Source organism: Pleuronectes platessa, chromosome 2, assembly GCF_947347685.1.
Source record: "Pleuronectes platessa chromosome 2, fPlePla1.1, whole genome shotgun sequence".
NCBI lineage: Eukaryota > Metazoa > Chordata > Actinopteri > Pleuronectiformes > Pleuronectidae > Pleuronectes > Pleuronectes platessa.
The window spans coordinates 235,585-259,515 of record NC_070627.1 but is presented as its reverse complement, the minus strand read 5'-3'; the positions used below and the strand labels follow the sequence as shown (position 1 = coordinate 259,515).

Sequence of the window (23,931 nt, the reverse complement as noted above, 5' to 3'; positions counted from 1 at the left end):
GCTGTGTGAGTGTTTCCGGTGCAGTGACGCAGGTCTCGGTGTTGAGGGACCGGGCTGGAGCTCCACATCCTCCGGAGCTTCACCGCCCCGCGGCCGCTTTGTTTCCCCGGTACCAGGCACTGACAGAGCGGAGCCGCTGAGCCGCTTCTCCCGCCTGGACGTGACGGTTCCCGCCCGGAGCGGAACCCGCCGCCTGCCCGTGAGTCCGGACTCAGTGACCGGGGACCGACAGTGACGACATCCGTGAGATTTGTGTAGCAAAGTGAAGATTTAAAATGGCTCCCGCCGCCCGCTGCCGGAGACCGTAGAGCCAGTCAGGTAAGACCCGGCGGGGGCGAACTCCGCCCGGACACAGGGCGGGTGCGAGGCCGGTCTCTGGGCTCAGCTCGGTTCTGTCCCAGCCAAAGTCCATTCACGAGTCTGCGCGTTCTGCTGAGCCGGTGCCCGGCGGGGGGGGGGGGGACATGGTCACACTTCCGGTCAGTTAGGCCTCAGAGGTCAGAGGTCAGGTCGCTTTGTCAAGTGTTTTTAAAACCGGTGTGTTTCCTTTTCTTTTATGACGTCACTCACCTGTCTCACCCCCCCAACAAAATGTAAACATCCACCAAGTCAACAACAACAACATGATACAGTCGACACGTGCAGTGACTTGAACATATGACGTCACACACCTGTCGCAAGGTGCGGAATGATTATTAATTTGATCAGTTATATTCTGTTATGACTGTGAGCATTAACCTGTGTGTTGGGGGGTATGTGTGTTGGGGGTGTGTGTGTGTGTGTGTGTGTGTGTGTGTGTGTGTGTGTGTGTGTGTGTGTGTGTGTGTGTGTGTGTGTGTGTGTGTGTGTGTGTGTGTGTGTGTGTGTGAGTGTGTTGGGGGTGTGTGTGTGTGTGTGTGAGTGTGTTGGGGGGGTGTGTGTGTGGGCGGAGCATCTACAGCCGATAGCAAGCGAGCAAGCTTCGTAGAAAAACTGAAAACACAACTTTCGTTTTGTTTGTGTCAAGATTCATATGAACTACACAACTTTCATTTGAGGAAGGTGTGCATGTTGTTGTGCATGTTGTTGTGCATGTTGTTGTGAATGTTGTTGTGCATGTTGTTGTGAATGTCGTTGTGCATGTTGTTGTGCATGTTGTTGTGAATATTGTTGTGAATGTCGTTGTGAATGTCGTTGTGCATGTCGTTGTGAGTGTTGTTGTGAATATTGTTGTGAATGCTGTTGTGCATGTTGTTGTGCATGTTGTTGTGAATGTCGTTGTGAATGTCGTTGTGCATGTCGTTGTGAGTGTTGTTGTGAATATTGTTGTGAATGCTGTTGTGCATGTTGTTGTGCATGTCGTTGTGAGTGTCGTTGTGAATGTTGTTGTGAGTGTTGTTGTGCATGTTGTTGTGCATGTTGTTGTGCATGTTGTTGTGAAAGTTGTGGATCCTAGTTTCCTTCAGCGGGAAGTCGTCCACAAAGGGACAAAGTGACTTCTGGTCATGTGTCATCATAACGAGTTTCAAACTCTGATTGGTTGTTGTGATTGATCACATGACGTCTTGATGAGGTCTCTGTCTCTGTGTCTTCAGCTCATCAGCTCCATGTGTCCTCCCTGTGTCTCCTCCTGACGTGGCGTGATGTCAGCGAGCGGCGAGGGGGGGTGGGGCTGCCTGGACGCTCTGGGTCTCAGTCAGAAGGAGCTGGTCCTGGCCGAGGCGCTGCAGATGGAGTATGACGCCCTCTCCAGGCTCAAGCAGGACAAGAGCGGCACCGGGGCTGGATCTGGAACCCCGGGTCAGACCCGGTCTGAGACCCCCAACCCCCGCCCCTCCCCCACAGGAGGGGTCGGCTCTGGATCTGACCCCTCCCTCCACCAGCTAGGACGGTCCCAGTCTCCACAGTTGGTCCCAGCCCGGGCCCCCCCTCCTCAGGGAGGCCACATCAAAGAGCCCCTGTACATCTTGGAGGGGTCAGAGGTCAACAAGCTCAGCGACCAATCAGGATCCAGCCTGGACGAGTCCCATGGATCTAGTTCAGGACTTCCTCCTAAAGGCTTCCCCTCGCTTCCTGATGATTTACCCCCCGCCATCCCACCTAGAAACCCCCTCCCCCTGTCGTCAGGGTCAGAGAACCCCTTCCTGCCCCCCCGAGGGTCGACCACCCCCCGAGACGTCAACCTGTTCACGCCTGACGTGGATCAGCCCAAGGTCACGTCAGGAGAGGTGAACTATGACATCATCAACGACTCGCTGTCAAAACTGAACGAGAACAGGCCCCGAGGGCGGAGGGCCAATGGGGACCAATCAGGGAAGCCTGTGGCTCGGAGTAAGACCCTCCCCCCTCAAGTGCCCCCCAGGACGTATGTACCCGTCGCCAAGAGCAACAAGAACCAGCGGCGAGTTTCTGCCGACCCGGTAAGAACCTGTCTGTGTTCTGATTGGTCGGCTGCGCTCGGTAATCTGTCTACTGATTGGCTGCTGTGGTCTGTCTTCTGATTGTGTGATTGACAGGTGTCTCTGGGCTCCAGGATGAATGGGTTTGGATATGAACTGTTCCAGGTGTCGGAGGACAGAGACGAGGAGGTGGCGGCGTTCTGTCACATGCTCGACGTGTGAGTCACCTGACGCACTTTCTGATGATGTCATAGAAACTGTTCATAACCAGCTACTCTGATGGAGCGACAGGAGAAGCCCACCAGCTGCTTGAGTCCCGCTGTCCCTTCCCCACAGCCCCACGTGTCTCACAGAATGTCTGTCTCTGTGTCTCCAGCCTACGCTCGGCGTATCCGCACAGCGACCGGTCGAAGAACTCGGGCTTCGTGTGGTCGCCCTCTGTGGGCGAGGAGGAGCTCCATCAGGGTCTGGGGGTCAGTGTAAAGGTCACCATCATCACCGAGCACTTCAGAGAGCCACTCACCTTCACCTGCGATGGTGAGACGCGCTGTGTTTTCATTGGTCCAGTCAGAACCGATGAACCTTCAAAATAAAAGTCCATACTGTGAACAGGAAGAAACTTGTGTCAGAAAGTTAATTTAAACGTAATAAAAACAAGACGGTGAATGTTTCTGTGATCAGTTGTCATGTGACACTTCGGTGTTGTCGATAAACTGTCTGTCTCTGTGTCTCTGAGGTTCGTCCGCTGTGGACCTGCTCATCTATCAGACTCTGTGTTATGCTCAGGACGACCTGGACCACATGGACGTGGACGACTACCTGCTGAAAGTCTGTGGACACGACGAGTTCTTCAACAAGTAAGAACCTCGCTGAGACTTTTATCTTTTTATAACAAACACGTCATGTGGTGTAAACAGGAATCAGATTGTGTACATTGTGTGTGTTTCCTGCAGTGAAACAATAACTTTTATTATCCGCTTCCTACAGAAGATGTTTGTCTTTTTATCTACAGTCTCAAACGAGACATACAGACTTATATTCTCTGTCTCTGTCTCTCTCTCTCACTGTCTCTGTCTCTCTGTCTGTCTCTGTCTCTGTCTCTCTGTCTCTCTGTCTCTGTCTCTGTCTCTCTGTCTGTCTCTGTCCATCTGTCTCTCTCTCTCTCTGTCTCTCTGTCTGTCTCTGTCCATCTGTCCATCTGTCTCTCTGTCTGTCTCTGTCTCTCTCTCTCTCTCTCCCTGTCTCTCTCTGTCTCTCTCTCCCTGTCTCTCTCTCTCTCTCTCTCTCCCTGTCTCTCTATCTATCTATCTATCTATCTCTCTCTGTCTCTCTCTCTCTGTCTCTCTCTGTCTCTGTCTCTCTGTCTCTGTCTCTCTGTCTCTCTGTCTGTCTCTGTCCATCTGTCTCTCTCTGTCTCTCTCTCTCTGTCTCTCTCTGTCTCTGTCTCTCTGTCCATCTGTCTCTCTCTCTCTCTGTCTGTCTCTGTCCATCTGTCCATCTGTCTCTCTGTCTGTCTCTGTCTCTCTCTCTCTCTCCCTGTCTCTCTCTGTGTCTCTCTCCCTGTCTCTCTCTCTCTCTCTATCTATCTATCTATCTATCTATCTATCTATCTATCTATCTATCTATCTATCTATCTCTCTCTCTCTCTCTCTATCTATCTCTCTCTCTCTCTCTCTCTCTCTCTCAGCTCTCAGACTCTTGCCAGTGTTGAGTTTGTTCATCAGTGTCTAAAGTTCGACTGGGACGTCCAACTGTGTCTCATTAAGAGATCAGCTGTGAACACGGAGCTGTCCCGCACGGTCTGAACACACACACACACACACACACACACACACACACACACACTGTTTACAGAAGTCTGTTAAGAATTGTCTTGTTTACAGTTTGAACCTTTGTTTGACAGAAAGACGACGATAAGACGGTGTCCAGCATGAACCACAGCATCCTGCTGCAGGAGCGTCCAATCAAACAGACCGTCACCAGGTGAGGGGCGGGGCTCTGTCCTAACACACCAGTCTGATTGGTCAAACTGGGCAAGCTGGACGTGATCATTATCTCATAATTACATGAAGATTGATTGGATTAGAGGTTAATGTGTCGTGTTGTGTTCAGGGAGGCTCTGACTCTTCTGCTCGACACGTTTCACAACGAAGCCGAGTCCTTCCTTCTGTCAGAGGTAACGCACGCACAGACACACACACACAGACACACACACACGTCTTCAGTCTCTTCCTCAATTTAAGTTTAACTCTGTCTTCGTATGCGCTCCTTTCTGGAGGCGGAGCTTCCGCTGCACGTCGAGCGCCTTGTCCAATCAGTGAAGGCGCTCTGCAGCTCATTAGCAGCCGTGGAAACGCCTGATGTGACCTCTGCCCTCAACCAGCTCCCAGCATGCCCCTGTCGCCTGCAGCCCAAAGTCCTCAAGGTGAGAGAGGGCCACAGCGTCTGGACACTGTTTCCTGAAGCTCACTCTGACCGTCTGATTCCTATGTCTGTCCTCCCAGGATGCATCAGTGCTCGCCATCAGAGAGAACAGAGGTATGTACACAGATGGCATGTGAAAGGCTCATGTCACATCCTGTTGTCAGGTGTACTGTATATGGCAACAGCATTATTCCTCTCATCATCAACTCAAATCATGGAAGGAGTTCCTGCTCTGACTCAGTGTGCGTCCTGATCTCGGTTCACAGAGAAAGTCGTGGAGAAGTTGACGGCGGCCATCTTGGATCTGGTGGAGCTGTACTGCAGCACCTTTAACGCCAACTTCCACACAACACCACAGAGCCAGAGCTGCTCAGCGCCGGTGCAGGAGGCCGGCCTGGTCACCAACGTGCTGTCCTTCAACGTGTACGCTGCCCATAGGATCCCCATCACCTGGGCCACCAGGTACACACACACACACACACACACACACACACACACTTCTATCTTAGCATGGACATACATTAGCATAATACTTTCACTAGCACCTTACCCTAACATAACCCTCAAAACGAAATATCTAACCTAAACCTAATTCTAACTCTTAAACCAAGTCTTAACTCCAATCAACCCATGAAAGTGAGGTCAGGCCTAAATGAGACTGAGTCCTGTGTGCGCCCCCTGGAGGCTGCAGTGGTCGTCACAGCCTCAGTGAGAACAAATGCACTGATGATTCAGCTGTCTGCCCCTCCCCCACCCCCCAACCACACACTGGGACAGGGCTTTATTTAACAAAGGCTGATCTTTGACCTCTGAGAAGAGGCAGGTCCAACTGCTTTCCCGACACCCGTCAGTCAGCAAAACACACGTCTGCGTCATATGGGACACACAACCCTAGATAATAGAATAAAGATATTGAGAGCATTGGTTTTCACTTTGTAAGCTTGTGTTGCTCAGTTTGGTTTGATGCTGTTGCTGCAGAGCTCAGATTGAAAGGTAGAGACACAGAGAGGAGCAGTAAATTATAAACTGTTCGAAGATGAATGAAGAGACCTGAATTAATCCTGTACGTGGAGCCGAGCGTGGCTCCTGGTGTCGGCCCCGGACTCGGCCGCCTGTGGCCGGGACGTGGAACCAAAGCAGAAAAACACTGTATACCATACTGTATATATTTGTAGTGATTGCAAGTTATATCGTCAACATGATATTCAACAAGGTTATCACATATTGGATGATTTCCTAATATCGTGCAGCCCTGGTCTCAGTTTCAGAGGCTTACAGACTTTGGGGCAGACACTGGGCGTGACCACAGTGCCTCCTGGAGGCCAAACACGGTGTCAAACATGATCAAAATAAGAGTCCTGTAGTAGAAGCACTGACATATTTTCAGCAAAATGTGTGACCTCATCATGACATCATGTCCCTGTCTTGCTCTCTGATTGGTCAGTTATGAGGGTTTCTTCCTGTCCTGCTCTGTGACTCATGGAGGGGTGGAGCTCTGTGCACCACAGCACACCAGCAAACAGTCGGTCAGCAAGTACCTGTTCCACCTGGTGGTGTGGGACCAGAGGTACGTACCATCCTGCTCCACCTGAGCTCCACCTGAGCTCCACCTGAGCTCCACCTGAGCTCCACCTGCAATGTTGAGATTTCATTTGAAATACTGCCCCCTGCAGGGTGTGCTTCCCGGTGCAGGTCAACCAGCTGCCTCGGGAGTCTCAGCTGACGGTGACACTGTTTGCCAGCTCTCTGCCGCCCCCTGTAGGAGCGGAGGACAAGGGCAAGCAGCGGCGCAGCATCGAGGCGCTTGGTTGGGTCACCATGCCGCTGTTCAACTTCAGACAGTGAGTCACGTGATGATTCACCGATGATGCTACCCAGCACATCACATCACATCACATCACATCACATTACATTACATCACATTACATCACATTACATTACATTACATTACATTACATTACATTACATTACATCACATTACATCACATTACATTACATTACATTACATTACATTACATCACATTACATTACATCACATCACATTACATCACATCACATTACATCACATTACATTACATTACATTACATTACATCACATTACATTACATTACATTACATCACATTACATTACATTACATCACATCACATTACATCACATTACATTACATTACATCACATTACATTGAGCTGATGCTTCTATATAAAGTGACTCACAGTAAGTGCATCAACCATGAGGAACAAACCAGAGCAACAAGAATCAAGTCGGTACTTTAACTTCTACATGTCAGTGCATCAGCCTAAATTCACCAGTATGACCCCCCCCCCCCACAGGTCCGATGCACACAGAGACCTATTCTGATCCATCTTCTGTTTCCTCCTGTGTGTGTGTGTGCAGTGTCCTGACGTGTGGCAGGAAGTTACTGGGTCTGTGGCCTTCGACCCCGGGGAGGAATGGAAATGCTCGGACCAATTCACCAAACTTCAGCCAACCAGACAGTGTGATCGTGCAGGTGACACACACACTCAGTTCTGAGGCAGAGCGCCCTCTGCTGGAGCTCAGGGGGAATGAGACTATACAGAGTTAAAGTTGAACACCAATCTGACTGGGGTGTGTTCGTCTCTCTGTTTCTTTGTCTGTCCTTGTGTCTCAGGTGGACTTTCCCACCTCGTCCTTCGAGGTCCGCTTCACTACTCCTCCTCCTGCAGACTTCTGTCCTCAGTACCCCTTCTCCAGATTGGACACCATCAGTCAGATCCAGCTGCAGGACGTCCTTCACAAGAAGGCCGTCTTCTGGTTAGCCACACACACTCAGACACAGATACACAACACATGTGTACCCTGGTTGTCTCACCTGTGTGTCGTACCTGTGCAGGTTGACGGCGGAGGACAAGCGTCTCCTGTGGGAGAAGAAGGCCTTCTGTCAGTCTGAGAGTGCAGCTCTGCCTCTGGTTCTGGCCAGCGCCCCCTGCTGGGAGTGGGCCTGTCTGCCGGACATCTACGCCCTGCTGAGACAGTGGGCCTGCCTGGGTCACCTGGACGCCCTTGGACTCCTCCACCCCTCGTAAGCGTCCCCTCGCTCAACTCACCTGTCCCTGTCCAAGCACCTGATGGACATCATCATGTGACATCATGGTGTGTGTTTCAGGTTCTCGGACCAGGAGCTGAGGAGGACGGCCGTCCAGTGGATGGACTCCATCTCAGACCCAGAGCTGCTGGACTTCCTGCCTCAACTAGTCCAGGTAACATGATGAATACCTGCATGATCCAGAGTGTCTTCATTGATGTGGGCGTCTCTGGACTGATCAGGGACAGGTGAGGGACACAGACAGGTGAGGGACACAGACAGGTGAGGGACACAGGCAGGTGAGGGACACAGGCAGGTGAAGGACACGGGCAGGTGAGGGACACAGACAGGTGAGGGACACAGGCAGGTGAGGGACACGGGCAGGTGAGGGTCACAGACAGGTGAGGGACACAGGCAGGTGAGGGACACAGACAGGTGAGGGACACAGGCAGGTGAGGGACACGGGCAGGTGAGGGACACAGACAGGTGAGGGACACAGGCAGGTGAGGGACACAGACAGGTGAGGGACACAGGCAGGTGAGGGACACGGGCAGGTGAGGGTCACGGACAGGTGAGGGACACGGGCAGGTGAGGGACACAGACAGGTGAGGGACACGGGCAGGTGAGGGTCACGGACAGGTGAGGGACACAGGCAGGTGAGGGACACAGACAGGTGAGGGACACAGACAGGTGAGGGACACAGATAGGTGAAGGACAGGTGAGGGACACAGGCAGGTGAGGGACACAGGCAGGTGAGGGACACGGGCAGGTGAGGGACACGGGCAGGTGAGGGTCACGGACAGGTGAGGGACACGGGCAGGTGAGGGACACGGGCAGGTGAGGGTCACGGACAGGTGAGGGACACGGGCAGGTGAGGGACACGGACAGGTGAGGGACACAGACAGGTGAGGGACAGGGACAGGTGAGGGACACAGACAGGTGAAGGACAGGTGAGGGACACAGACAGGTGAGGGACACAGACAGGTGAGGGACACAGACAGGTGAGGGACACGGGCAGGTGAGGGACACGGGCAGGTGAGGGTCACGGACAGGTGAGGGACACGGGCAGGTGAGGGTCACGGACAGGTGAGGGACACAGACAGGTGAGGGACACAGACAGGTGAGGGACACGGGCAGGTGAGGGACACGGACAGGTGAGGGACACAGACAGGTGAAGGACATGTGAGGGACACAGGCAGGTGAGGGTCACAGACAGGTGAGGGACACAGGCAGGTGAGGGACACAGACAGGTGAGGGACACAGACAGGTGAGGGACACAGACAGGTGAGGGACACAGACAGGTGAGGGACACAGACAGGTGAAGGACAGGTGAGGGACACAGACAGGTGAGGGACACAGACAGGTGAGGGACACAGACAGGTGAGGGACACAGGCAGGTGAGGGTCACGGACAGGTGAGGGACACAGACAGGTGAGGGACACGGGCAGGTGAGGGACACGAACAGGTGAGGGACACAGACAGGTGAAGGACATGTGAGGGACACAGGCAGGTGAGGGTCACAGACAGGTGAGGGACACAGGCAGGTGAGGGACACAGACAGGTGAGGGACACAGACAGGTGAGGGACACAGGCAGGTGAGGGTCACAGGCAGGTGAGGGACACGGGCAGGTGAGGGTCACGGACAGGTGAAGGACAGGTGAGGGACACAGGCAGGTGAGGGACACAGACAGGTGAGGGACACAGACAGGTGAGGGTCACAGGCAGGTGAAGGACACAGACAGGTGAGGGACACAGGCAGGTGAGGGACACGGGCAGGTGAGGGACAGGGACAGCAGAGGGACACAGACAGGTGAGGGACACAGACAGGTGAGGGACACAGACAGGTGAAGGACAGGTGAGGGACACAGGCAGGTGAGGGACACAGACAGGTGAGGGACACAGACAGGTGAGGGTCACAGGCAGGTGAAGGACACAGACAGGTGAGGGACACAGGCAGGTGAGGGACACGGGCAGGTGAGGGACAGGGACAGCAGAGGGACACAGGCAGGTGAGGGACACAGGCAGGTGAGGGACACGGACAGGTGAGGGACACGGGCAGGTGAGGGACACGGACAGGTGAGGGACACAGGCAGGTGAGGGACACAGGCAGGTGAGGAACAGGGACAGGGGAAGGACACAGACAGGTGAGGGACACAGACAGGTGAGGGACACAGGCAGGTGAGGGACACAGACAGGTGAAGGACACAGACAGGTGAGGGACACAGACAGGTGAGGGACACAGGCAGGTGAGGGACACGGACAGGTGAGGGACACAGACAGGTGAGGGACACGGACAGGTGAGGGACACGGGCAGGTGAGGGACACGGGCAGGTGAGGGACACGGGCAGGTGAGGGTCACGGACAGGTGAGGGACACGGACAGGTGAGGGACACGGGCAGGTGAGGGACACGGGCAGGTGAGGGACACGGACAGGTGAGGGACACAGACAGGTGAGGGACACGGCCAGGTGAGGGACACAGACAGGTGAGGGACACAGGCAGGTGAGGGACACAGACAGGTGAAGGACAGGTGAGGGACACGGACAGGTGAGGGACACGGGCAGGTGAGGGACACAGACAGGTGAGGGACACAGACAGGTGAGGGACACAGGCAGGTGAGGGACACGGACAGGTGAGGGACACGGGCAGGTGAGGGACACGGGCAGGTGAGGGACACGGGCAGGTGAGGGACACGGGCAGGTGAGGGTCACGGACAGGTGAGGGACACGGGCAGGTGAGGGACACGGGCAGGTGAGGGACACGGACAGGTGAGGGACACGGACAGGTGAGGGACACAGACAGGTGAGGGACACAGGCAGGTGAGGGACACAGACAGGTGAAGGACACAGACAGGTGAGGGACACAGACAGGTGAGGGACACGGGCAGGTGAGGGACACGGACAGGTGAGGGACACGGGCAGGTGAGGGACACGGGCAGGTGAGGGACACGGGCAGGTGAGGGACACGGGCAGGTGAGGGTCACGGACAGGTGAGGGACACGGGCAGGTGAGGGACACGGGCAGGTGAGGGACACGGGCAGGTGAGGGACACGGACAGGTGAGGGACACGGACAGGTGAGGGACAGGGACAGCAGAGGGACACAGGCAGGTGAGGGACACAGGCAGGTGAGGGACACAGACAGGTGAGGGACACGGGCAGGTGAGGGACAGGGACAGGTGAGGGACACAGACAGGTGAGGGACACGGGCAGGTGAGGGACACGGGCAGGTGAGGGACACGGGCAGGTGAGGGACACGGGCAGGTGAGGGTCACGGACAGGTGAGGGACACGGACAGGTGAGGGACACGGGCAGGTGAGGGACACGGGCAGGTGAGGGACACGGGCAGGTGAGGGACACGGGCAGGTGAGGGACACGGACAGGTGAGGGACACGGACAGGTGAGGGACACGGACAGGTGAGGGACACGGGCAGGTGAGGGACACGGGCAGGTGAGGGACACGGGCAGGTGAGGGTCACGGACAGGTGAGGGACACAGGCAGGTGAGGGACACAGGCAGGTGAGGGACACAGACAGGTGAGGGACACAGACAGGTGAGGGACACGGACAGGTGAGGGACACGGACAGGTGAGGGACACGGGCAGGTGAGGGACAGGGACAGCAGAGGGACACAGGCAGGTGAGGGACACAGGCAGGTGAGGGACACAGACAGGTGAGGGACACGGACAGGTGAGGGACACGGGCAGGTGAGGGACACGGACAGGTGAGGGACACGGACAGGTGAGGGACACAGACAGGTGAGGGACACGGGCAGGTGAGGGACAGGGACAGCAGAGGGACACAGGCAGGTGAGGGACACAGGCAGGTGAGGGACACAGACAGGTGAGGGACACGGACAGGTGAGGGACACGGACAGGTGAGGGACACGGACAGGTGAGGGACACAGACAGGTGAGGGACACAGGCAGGTGAGGGACACAGACAGGTGAAGGACACAGACAGGTGAGGGACACAGACAGGTGAGGGACACGGGCAGGTGAGGGACACGGACAGGTGAGGGACACGGGCAGGTGAGGGACACGGGCAGGTGAGGGACACGGGCAGGTGAGGGACACGGGCAGGTGAGGGTCACGGACAGGTGAGGGACACGGGCAGGTGAGGGACACGGGCAGGTGAGGGACACGGGCAGGTGAGGGACACGGACAGGTGAGGGACACGGACAGGTGAGGGACAGGGACAGCAGAGGGACACAGGCAGGTGAGGGACACAGGCAGGTGAGGGACACAGACAGGTGAGGGACACGGGCAGGTGAGGGACAGGGACAGGTGAGGGACACAGACAGGTGAGGGACACGGGCAGGTGAGGGACACGGGCAGGTGAGGGACACGGGCAGGTGAGGGACACGGGCAGGTGAGGGTCACGGACAGGTGAGGGACACGGACAGGTGAGGGACACGGGCAGGTGAGGGACACGGGCAGGTGAGGGACACGGGCAGGTGAGGGACACGGGCAGGTGAGGGACACGGACAGGTGAGGGACACGGACAGGTGAGGGACACGGACAGGTGAGGGACACGGGCAGGTGAGGGACACGGGCAGGTGAGGGACACGGGCAGGTGAGGGTCACGGACAGGTGAGGGACACAGGCAGGTGAGGGACACAGGCAGGTGAGGGACACAGACAGGTGAGGGACACAGACAGGTGAGGGACACGGACAGGTGAGGGACACGGACAGGTGAGGGACACGGGCAGGTGAGGGACAGGGACAGCAGAGGGACACAGGCAGGTGAGGGACACAGGCAGGTGAGGGACACAGACAGGTGAGGGACACGGACAGGTGAGGGACACGGGCAGGTGAGGGACACGGACAGGTGAGGGACACGGACAGGTGAGGGACACAGACAGGTGAGGGACACGGGCAGGTGAGGGACAGGGACAGCAGAGGGACACAGGCAGGTGAGGGACACAGGCAGGTGAGGGACACAGACAGGTGAGGGACACGGACAGGTGAGGGACACGGGCAGGTGAGGGACACGGACAGGTGAGGGACACGGACAGGTGAGGGACACAGACAGGTGAGGGACACGGGCAGGTGAGGGACACGGGCAGGTGAGGGACACGGGCAGGTGAGGGTCACGGACAGGTGAGGGACACAGACAGGTGAGGGACACGGGCAGGTGAGGGACACGGGCAGGTGAGGGACACGGACAGGTGAGGGACAGGGACAGCAGAGGGACACAGGCAGGTGAGGGACACAGGCAGGTGAGGGACACAGACAGGTGAGGGACACAGGCAGGTGAGGGACACAGACAGGTGAGGGACTCAGGCAGGTGAGGGACACAGGCAGGTGAGGGACACAGGCAGGTGAGGGACAGGGACAGCAGAGGGACACAGGCAGGTGAGGGACACAGGCAGGTGAGGGACACAGACAGGTGAGGGACAGGGACAGCAGAGGGACACAGGCAGGTGAGGGACACAGGCAGGTGAGGGACACAGGCAGGTGAGGGACACAGGCAGGTGAGGGACACGGACAGGTGAGGGACACAGGCAGGTGAGGGACACAGGCAGGTGAGGGACACAGGCAGGTGAGGGACACAGGCAGGTGAGGGACACGGGCAGGTGAGGGACACGGGCAGGTGAGGGACACGGGCAGGTGAGGGTCACGGACAGGTGAGGGACACAGACAGGTGAGGGACACAGGCAGGTGAGGGACACAGACAGGTGAGGGACACAGACAGGTGAGGGACACGGACAGGTGAGGGACACAGACAGGTGAGGGACACGGGCAGGTGAGGGACAGGGACAGCAGAGGGACACAGGCAGGTGAGGGACACAGGCAGGTGAGGGACACAGACAGGTGAGGGACACGGACAGGTGAGGGACACGGGCAGGTGAGGGACACGGACAGGTGAGGGACACGGACAGGTGAGGGACACAGACAGGTGAGGGACACGGGCAGGTGAGGGACAGGGACAGCAGAGGGACACAGGCAGGTGAGGGACACAGGCAGGTGAGGGACACGGACAGGTGAGGGACACGGACAGGTGAGGGACACGGGCAGGTGAGGGACACGGACAGGTGAGGGACACGGACAGGTGAGGGACACAGACAGGTGAGGGACACGGGCAGGTGAGGGACACGGGCAGGTGAGGGACACGGGCAGGTGAGGGTCACGGACAGGTGAGGGACACAGACAGGTGAGGGACACGGGCAGGTGAGGGACACGGGCAGGTGAGGGACACGGACAGGTGAGGGACAGGGACAGCAGAGGGACACAGGCAGGTGAGGGACACAGGCAGGTGAGGGACACAGACAGGTGAGGGACACAGGCAGGTGAGGGACACAGACAGGTGAGGGACTCAGGCAGGTGAGGGACACAGGCAGGTGAGGGACACAGGCAGGTGAGGGACAGGGACAGCAGAGGGACACAGGCAGGTGAGGGACACAGGCAGGTGAGGGACACAGACAGGTGAGGGACAGGGACAGCAGAGGGACACAGGCAGGTGAGGGACACAGGCAGGTGAGGGACACAGGCAGGTGAGGGACACAGGCAGGTGAGGGACACGGACAGGTGAGGGACACAGGCAGGTGAGGGACAGGGACAGCAGAGGGACAGGGACAGCAGAGGGACACAGACAGGTGAGGGACACAGGCAGGTGAGGGACACAGGCAGGTGAGGGTCACGGACAGGTGAGGGACAGGGACAGCAGAGGGACACAGGCAGGTGAGGGACACAGGCAGGTGAGGGACACAGGCAGGTGAGGGACACAGGCAGGTGAGGGACACAGACAGGTGAGGGACACAGGCAGGTGAGGGACAGGGACAGCAGAGGGACAGGGACAGCAGAGGGACAGGGACAGCAGAGGGACACAGGCAGGTGAGGGACACAGACAGGTGAGGGACAGGGACAGCAGAGGGACACAGGCAGGTGAGGGACACAGGCAGGTGAGGGACACAGGCAGGTGAGGGTCACGGACAGGTGAGGGACAGGGACAGCAGAGGGACACAGGCAGGTGAGGGACACAGGCAGGTGAGGGACACAGACAGGTGAGGGACACAGGCAGGTGAGGGACAGGGACAGCAGAGGGACAGGGACAGCAGAGGGACACAGGCAGGTGAGGGACACAGGCAGGTGAGGGACAGGTGAGGGACACAGACAGGTGAGGGACAGGGACAGCAGAGGGACACAGTTGGCTTCTCACCTGCATCTCTGAACCAGGACGGATCCCGTCTCTGTCCCTCTCTCAGGCTCTGAAGTACGAGTGTTACCTGGACAGCTCTCTGGTTCGATTCCTCCTGAGACGAGCCATCGGGGACATTCGCATTGCTCACTACCTTTTCTGGTGAGTCAGCGTCTTTCTTGCTGTCATGATGTCCCATGAGACACTCTCGCTAACTGTTAGAATTTATCATCACGGGAGGGAGTTCAAAGTACAGAAAGCTTTCTGATTGGACGCAGAGAATGAATGATTCAAATGTGTCTCCGTGTCAGGCTGCTGAAGGACAACCTGCAGGACAGTCAGTTCAGTGCTCGCTATCAGCACCTACTGGCCGCTCTGCTCTGCTGCGTGGGTCGAGGTCTCCGGGACGAGTTCGACCGTCAGTGCTGGCTCGTCTCCGTCCTCACCAAGGTGTCTCACAAAGTCCGAGACGCTGCGCCGTCCAGCAGACAGGTGAGGGGGACGCAGATGTGACCTCACGACTGGGCGATGATTCTGGAGACATGTGCTTGTGAAGACAAGATTTTAATTCACTTGCTTTCTCCAACAAAATGAAAGGAACCCTCAACTGATTATTGTGTGTGTGTCCGTGTGTGTGTGTGTCCATGTGTGTGTCCCCTCAGTCCGTCCTCAGAGACGCTCTGGACGAGATGAAGCAGTTCTTTTCCATAAACAGCAGCTGCAGACTTCCTCTGAACCCGGCGCTGCTCGTCACAGGAATCAACATCCAGGTACACGAGCTCACAAACACCACTTGCTCTGGTCCTGGTGTTATTGAAGCCTAAAGGGGGCGTGGTCCTGGTGTTATTGAAGCCTAAAGGGGGCGTGGTCCTGGTGTTATTGAAGCCTAAAGGGGGCCTGGTCCTGGTGTTATTGAAGCCTAAAGGGGGCGTGGTCCTGGTGTTATTGAAGCCTAAAGGGGGCGTGGTCCTGGTGTTATTGAAGCATAAAGGGGCGTGGTCCTGGTGTTATTGAAGCCTAAAGGGGGCGTGGTCCTCGGAGCAGGAAGCAGATCAGCTGTCATGGACACATGAACTGATTCAAAGCTGCAAAAAGAGCAGAGATGTTTTCACACCAGTTTATCAAACACTACTTTAATGGATCTTACTCATCTGATTAGTTCCTCACCCGTCCACCAATCACAGAGAAGGGGGGGTTTGACCTTTAACCTGAGGTGACCTCTGTTGCCAGAGTCGATCACTTGGTTTCAGTGGTGGGGTTCTCAGGTTCTTCTGTGTCTTCCAGTCGTGTTCCTTCTTCAACTCCAACGCTGTCCCTCTCAAACTGTCCTTCCATAACCTGGACACTCTGGGAGACAACATCAATGTCATCTTCAAGGTACGTTGTCCTCCTACCAGCACCACCATCGTTATACCGTGTGTTGTCTTTAATCAACGCTGGCCTCTGACGTCTCTGTCCAGTCAGGAGACGACCTGAGACAGGACATGCTGACTCTGCAGATGATCCGCATCATGAACAAGATCTGGATCCAGGAGGGTCTGGACATGAGGATGGTCATCTTCAAATGTTTCTCCACTGGCCGAGGACGAGGTGAGCTCCCTCCAGGTGTGGGTTACATGTCCTCAGGTGTGATGGACAGGTGTGTGTTACATGTCCTCAGGTGTGATGGACAGGTGTGTGTTACATGTCCTCAGGTGTGTGTTACGTGTCATCAGGTGTGATGGACAGGTGTGTGTTACATGTCCTCAGGTGTGATGGACAGGTGTGTGTTACATGTCCTCAGGTGTGATGGACAGGTGTGTGTTACATGTCCTCAGGTGTGTGTTACGTGTCCTCAGGTGTGTTATTTGTCCTCAGCTATGTGTGTTACGTGTCCTCAGGTGTGTGTTACGTGTCCTCAGGTGTGTGTTACATGTCCTCAGGTGTGTGTTACGTGTCCTCAGGTGTGTGTTACGTGTCCTCAGGTGTGTGTTACATGTCCTCAGGTGTGTGTTATGTGTCCTCAGGTGTGTGTTGTTTGTCCTCAGGTGTGTTATTTGTCCTCAGCTATGTGTGTTACGTGTCCTCAGGTGTGTGTTACGTGTCCTCAGGTGTGTGTTACATGTCCTCAGGTGTGTGTTACGTGTCCTCAGGTGTGTGTTATTTGTCCTCAGGTGTGTTATTTGTCCTCAGGTGTGTTACGTGTCCTCAGGTGTGTGTTATTTGTCCTCAGGTGTGTGTTATTTGTCCTCAGGTGTGTGTTATTTGTCCTCAGGTGTGTGTTACGTGTCCTCAGGTGTGTGTTATTTGTCCTCAGGTGTGTTATTTGTCCTCAGGTGTGTTACGTGTCCTCAGGTGTGTTATTTGTCCTCAGGTGTGTGTTACGTGTCCTCAGGTGTGTGTTATTTGTCCTCAGGTGTGTTATTTGTCCTCAGGTGTGTTACGTGTCCTCAGGTGTGTTATTTGTCCTCAGGTGTGTTATTTGTCCTCAGGTGTGTTACGTGTCCTCAGGTGTGTGTTATTTGTCCTCAGGTGTGTGTTACGTGTCCTCAGGTGTGTGTTATTTGTCCTCAGGTGTGTTATTTGTCCTCAGGTGTGTTACGTGTCCTCAGGTGTGTGTTATTTGTCCTCAGGTGTGTTACGTGTCCTCAGGTGTGTTATTTGTCCTCAGGTGTGTGTTACGTGTCCTCAGGTGTGTTATTTGTCCTCAGGTGTGTGTTACGTGTCCTCAGGTGTGTTATTTGTCCTCAGGTGTGTTATTTGTCCTCAGGTGTGTTACGTGTCCTCAGGTGTGTTATTTGTCCTCAGGTGTGTTATTTGTCCTCAGGTGTGTTACGTGTCCTCAGGTGTGTGTTACGTGTCCTCAGGTGTGTTATTTGTCCTCAGCTATGTGTGTTACGTGTCCTCAGGTGTGTGTTACGTGTCCTCAGGTGTGTGTTACGTGTCCTCAGGTGTGTTATTTGTCCTCAGCTATGTGTGTTACGTGTCCTCAGGTGTGTGTTACGTGTCCTCAGGTGTGTGTTATTTGTCCTCAGGTGTGTTACGTGTCCTCAGGTGTGTGTTATTTGTCCTCAGGTGTGTTATTTGTCCTCAGGTGTGTGTTATTTGTCCTCAGGTGTGTTATTTGTCCTCAGGTGTGTTACGTGTCCTCAAGTGTGTTATTTGTCCTCAGGTGTGTGTTACGTGTCCTCAGGTGTGTGTTATTTGTCCTCAGGTGTGTGTTACGTGTCCTCAGGTGTGTGTTATTTGTCCTCAGGTGTGTGTTATTTGTCCTCAGCTATGTGTGTTACGTGTCCTCAGGTGTGTGTTATTTGTCCTCAGGTGTGTTATTTGTCATCAGGTGTGTGTTATTTGTCCTCAGGTGTGTGTTATTTGTCCTCAGGTGTGTTATTTGTCCTCAGGTGTGTGTTATTTGTCCTCAGGTGTGTGTTATTTGTCCTCAGGTGTGTGTTATGTGTTATTTGTCCTCAGGTGTGTGTTATTTGTCCTCAGGTGTGTTATTTGTCCTCAGGTGTGTGTTATTTGTCCTCAGGTGTGTGTTATTTGTCCTCAGGTGTGTTATTTGTCCTCAGGTGTGTGTTATTTGTCCTCAGGTGTGTGTTATTTGTCCTCAGGTGTGTGTTATGTGTTATTTGTCCTCAGGTGTGTGTTATTTGTCCTCAGGTGTGTGTTATTTGTCCTCAGGTGTGTGTTATTTGTCCTCAGGTGTGTGTTATTTGTCCTCAGGTGTGTTACGTGTCCTCAGGTGTGTGTTATTTGTCCTCAGGTGTGTTATTTGTCCTCAGGTGTGTGTTATTTGTCCTCAGGTGTGTTATTTGTCCTCAGGTGTGTTACGTGTCCTCAGGTGTGTTATTTGTCCTCAGGTGTGTGTTACGTGTCCTCAGGTGTGTGTTATTTGTCCTCAGGTGTGTGTTACGTGTCCTCAGGTGTGTGTTATTTGTCCTCAGGTGTGTGTTATTTGTCCTCAGCTATGTGTGTTACGTGTCCTCAGGTGTGTGTTATTTGTCCTCAGGTGTGTTATTTGTCATCAGGTGTGTGTTATTTGTCCTCAGGTGTGTGTTATTTGTCCTCAGGTGTGTTATTTGTCCTCCGGTGTGTGTTATTTGTCCTCAGGTGTGTGTTATTTGTCCTCAGGTGTGTGTTATGTGTTATTTGTCCTCAGGTGTGTGTTATTTGTCCTCAGGTGTGTTATTTGTCCTCAGGTGTGTGTTATTTGTCCTCAGGTGTGTGTTATTTGTCCTCAGGTGTGTTATTTGTCCTCAGGTGTGTGTTATTTGTCCTCAGGTGTGTGTTATTTGTCCTCAGGTGTGTTACGTGTCCTCAGGTGTGTTATTTGTCCTCAGGTGTGTGTTATTTGTCCTCAGGTGTGTGTTATTTGTCCTCAGGTGTGTGTTATTTGTCCTCAGGTGTGTGTTATTTGTCCTCAGGTGTGTGTTATTTGTCCTCAGGTGTGTGTTATTTGTCCTCAGGTGTGTGTTATTTGTCCTCAGGTGTGTGTTATTTGTCCTCAGGTGTGTGTTATTTGTCCTCAGGTGTGTGTTATTTGTCCTCAGGTGTGTGTTATGTGTTATTTGTCCTCAGGTGTGTTATTTGTCCTCAGGTGTGTGTTATTTGTCCTCAGGTGTGTTATTTGTCCTCAGGTGTGTGTTTTTTGTCCTCAGGTGTGTGTTATTTGTCCTCAGGTGTGTTATGTGTCCTCAGGTGTGTGTTATTTGTCCTCAGGTGTGTGTTATTTGTCCTCAGGTGTGTGTTATTTGTCCTCAGGTGTGTGTTATTTGTCCTCAGGTGTGTGTTATTTGTCCTCAGGTGTGTGTTATTTGTCCTCAGGTATGGTGGAGATGATTCCTCACGCTGACACTCTGAGGAAGATCCAGGTGGAACATGGAGTCACTGGATCCTTTAAAGACCGACCTCTGGCCGACTGGCTCCTGAAACACAACCCAACTGACGAGGAGTACGACAAGGTAACACACCTGTGGTGTCAGCTGATTGGTCCACACAATGACCAGCAGCAGGAAACCACTCCCCCTGTAACACATCAACATGCTCCAGGTCGATACAGCTGTTACTTCCGGTTTGCACTGGGTTCCTGAGTCAGTTCCTTGGTGTGTGTCCAGGCCGTGGAGAACTTCATCTACTCGTGTGCCGGCTGCTGTGTGGCCACCTACATCCTGGGAATCTGCGACCGCCACAATGACAACATCATGCTGAAGACCAGCGGCCACATGTTCCACATCGACTTCGGGAAGTTCCTGGGACACGCGCAGATGTTCGGAAACATCAAACGGTGAGAGACCGAGTCGCGCTGCCGGGAGAAGCTCCCTTCAGTCTGGATCAGTTGATGATGTGGGTCATGTGACTTTTGCAGAGACCGCGCCCCCTTCGTCTTCACCTCCGACATGGCGTACGTCATCAATGGAGGAGACAAACCGTCCAGTCGCTTCCACGACTTTGTGGATCTGTGCTGTGAGGCGTACAACGTGATCCGGAGACACACACACCTGTTCCTCAACCTGCTGGGCCTGGTGGGTGCACACACACACTGGTCTCTCTGTCGTTGTGAGGACCCTTCCTCACCCCCTTCCTCACCCCCTTCCTCACCCCCTCCACCTCTCAGATCAACAAGCTCCTTCTGTAGACGGGTCTACACACTTAACGTTTTATTAATTCAAGTTACTTGAAGGTCATTTCTTCTCGAGCTCCACCGGGCCGGCGTCATTATGTCTGATTAAAAAGATTCAAACAAGGTCGCCGATGTATTTATATATTTTTTTTTAATGGAGCGGAGACCGCCAATATGTGACCACTGGTATAGAGCCTTGGCCCCGCCCCTCCGTCCCAACAGGTAGTGGGACAGCCCCCCCCCCATTCAAGTGAAAGAGCTAAACGAAGGGGAAGGGGTGAAATGGGATTGGACCTAAAACAACGAGCCAAGGTTCAAAGTGTTGTTTTAAATACATGTTCATCTCCACAGATGTTGTCCTGTGGGATTCCAGAGCTGTCTGACCTGGAGGATCTGAAGTACGTGCACGACGCCCTGAGGCCTCACGAGTCTGAGGCCGACGCCACCATGTACTTCACCAGGTGAGGACACAACATGTCCATTTATTATCTGGACAAAGTTCTACACTCTTTAGTCATTGAACCGTGTTTTACACAAACAGCTTCAGAATATAGACTCGTATATTAAAGATGACCCCCCCCCCCCGACCCGGTCAGGTTGATTGAGTCGAGTCTCGGCAGCGTCGCCACCAAACTCAACTTCTTCATCCACAACCTGGCTCAGATGAAGTTCACCTCGCCGGAGGAACGACTCACGCTGTCGTTTGCTCCGAAGGTTCAGACGCTGAAGAGCGGCGGCCTCATCAGGAACCTGTTCGTCTGCCGCCATGTCCGCTCCCACAAGGGCTACGTGAGTCCATGAAACCACACACCAGGGAGATGGTGACATTCAACACAGGATCTTGAAAACACAAACATGTGTGTGTCTGTGTGTGTTTCAGGCCTTCGTGGTGAAGGTGGAGCGTGAGGGACAGGAAGCTCAGCTGGTTCAGAGGACGTTTGAGGAGTTCTATGAGCTTCACAGTAAAATGAGACTGATGTTCCCTTCATCCCGACTGCCCAGGTACACACAACCACACACAAACACACACTAACACGTGTTATTCCTACATTGTTTCCTCATGATCACGTCTCCTCTTCGCCCCGCCCACAGTTTCCCAAACCGTTTTGTGATTGGTCGGTCCAGAGGTGAGGCAATGGCCGACAGGAGGAAAGACGAGTTGAACGGTTACGTCTGGCACCTGATCCACGCCGCCCCAGAGGTCGCCCAGGTCAGACCCGCCAGGCCAGGAGGGTTGAGTCTATATGATGTGATTCATCACTAACTGTGTGTGTGTGTGTGTGTGGGGGGGGGTGTGTGTGTGTGTGTTACAGTGTGAGCTGGTCTACACTTTCTTCCACCCACTGCCGAGAGACGAGAGACCAGGAACAACAACCAGCAAACCAGCAGGTTTGTGCAGGTACACACACACAAGCGTATGAAGACATAAACTCTGTTTTTGTATTTGATGTGTTACTGTGTGTGTCTGTATTGTGTATTTTTTTTATACAGAGTTGTCTTGGTCTCCGGCCTCAGAGAAAGACCTGGGGGAAGTCAAGCTGTCCATCTCCTACAAGAATGACAAACTCTTCATCATGGTCATGCACATACGAGGACTGGTCAGTGTGTGTGTGTGTGTGTGTGTGTGTGTGCGTGTGCGTGCGTGCGCAGACATGAATGTGTTGTACACATGTTTTTGATAGTATGAGTTCAGCTCAACACTGAGGTGTGTGTGTGTGTGTGCAGCAGCCTCTTCAGGACGGGACAGACCCTGACCCGTACGTGAAACTCTACCTCCTCCCCGACCCTCAGAAAACCAGTAAGAGGAAGACAAAGGCGGCGCGACGCACCTGTAACCCCACCTACAATGAGATGGTACAGTCTGGTCATGTGACTCTCGTTAATCTGATCTTTACACAGCCGTCACACACACAGTAACACAAACAAACACTAACATAGAGCAAAACAAACACACAGTAACACAAACAAACACTAACACAAACCAACACACAACACAAACACTCACTGAAACAGTCTCAAAGCCGAGTTTAGTTGTGAATGTGATTGGTTGGTTGATGGTAGCTCCTCCCTCTCAGCTGGTGTACGAGCGGATCCCTCGCGGCGACCTGGACCAGCGGGTGATCCACCTGCGGGTTCTGGGTGACGGGGCGTTCTGGGACAACACTCTGCTGGGTGAGACCTTCATTCCTCTGAAGAAGCTGGTCCCAGGTCAGCACTGGGTCGACTGGCACCGGCTCAGCACCGCCACCTCTGACTCCGCCCACTGACCGACAGGAAACAGGGATTGAAAGCAAGCGGAGCAGAAGAAGAAGAAGAAGAAGAAGAAGAAGAAGAAGAAGAGAGGTGTCTCTCCTCATGAGGATGACTGAGTAAAGAAGGAAATCCTTTCAAAGTAAAAGCCTTGTGGCTGATCCTCTGCGTGAGGTCACTTCAATGACATCATCGCTGTTCACATGGAAACCTGCAAACACTCAGATTCTTCTGATGATTTTAATTTAACATCAATAAAAATTCATCTTTTGCACTTGAAACACACAAACATAAAGTTTCCCTAAATAATTAAAAGTTCAAAGACTCACTACACGTGCACACACACACACACACACTAAACACACACACACACACACACACTGAAGTAGATGTGAAATCAGCTCATTCAGAAGTAGAAACTCAAATACGTGTCAGTCGTCACACTGCGAGGAAACGTATGAGGTTTATCTTCAGGGACCATGAAGAGGAAACGTTCAGACGCTGCGTCACTTTTTATAAACTACTGCAGAAGATGAAAGTCTTCATCACAAGAAACAACAACAACACTTCAACACAAAGAAATCCACGTTTCCTCTGTCGCACAAACTCACACGGACACTTTGTGAAGCTTTGGTCCAAACGCTGAAACTGACAGGAAGCAGCAGGAGCCCAATGGGAGTGAGAGAGTGAGGGGGTGAGGTGGAGTGAGGTGGAGTGAGGTGGAGTGGGGTGAGGTGGAGTGAGGGAGTGAGGTGGAGTGAGGGGGAATGTGAGGGAGTGAGGTGGAGTGAGGTAGAGTGAGGTGGAGTGGGGTGAGGTGAGGTGGAGTGAGGTGGAATGTGAGGTGGAGTGAGGGAGTGAGGTGGAGTGAGGGGGAATGTGAGGGAGTGAGGTGGGGTGAGGTGGAGTGAGGTGGGGTGAGGTGGAATGTGAGGTGAGGTGGGGTGAGGTGGAATGTGAGGGGGAATGTGAGGGAGTGAGGTGGAGTGAGGGGGTGAGGTGGAGTGAGGTGGAATGTGAGGTGGAGTGGGGTGAGGTGGAGTGAGGGGGTGAGGTGGAGTGAGGGGGTGAGGTGGAG

At 54.2% G+C, this 23,931-nt stretch overlaps 1 protein-coding gene across 1 annotated transcript; it reads left to right on the top strand.

The window, feature by feature from the left end:
- Window positions 1-128: 128 nt before the first annotated feature.
- Window positions 129-23,693, top strand: pik3c2b (phosphatidylinositol-4-phosphate 3-kinase, catalytic subunit type 2 beta). The gene is made up of 34 exons (XM_053433678.1): window positions 129-318; window positions 1,575-2,399; window positions 2,496-2,596; window positions 2,755-2,915; window positions 3,115-3,235; window positions 4,066-4,177; window positions 4,282-4,361; window positions 4,491-4,554; window positions 4,657-4,803; window positions 4,883-4,916; window positions 5,069-5,264; window positions 6,247-6,369; window positions 6,476-6,643; window positions 7,198-7,312; window positions 7,454-7,596; window positions 7,676-7,864; window positions 7,949-8,042; window positions 15,069-15,163; window positions 15,313-15,493; window positions 15,664-15,771; window positions 16,286-16,378; window positions 16,462-16,591; window positions 19,808-19,944; window positions 20,098-20,267; window positions 20,349-20,505; window positions 20,955-21,064; window positions 21,200-21,392; window positions 21,484-21,605; window positions 21,696-21,813; window positions 21,917-21,992; window positions 22,095-22,201; window positions 22,329-22,457; window positions 22,679-23,572; window positions 23,636-23,693. Exons 2-33 carry the CDS (start codon window positions 1,623-1,625, stop codon window positions 22,868-22,870), a joined length of 4,743 nt encoding a protein of 1,580 aa, XP_053289653.1. The 5' UTR covers window positions 129-318; window positions 1,575-1,622; the 3' UTR covers window positions 22,871-23,572; window positions 23,636-23,693.
- The last annotated feature ends 238 nt before the right edge of the window (window positions 23,694-23,931 follow it).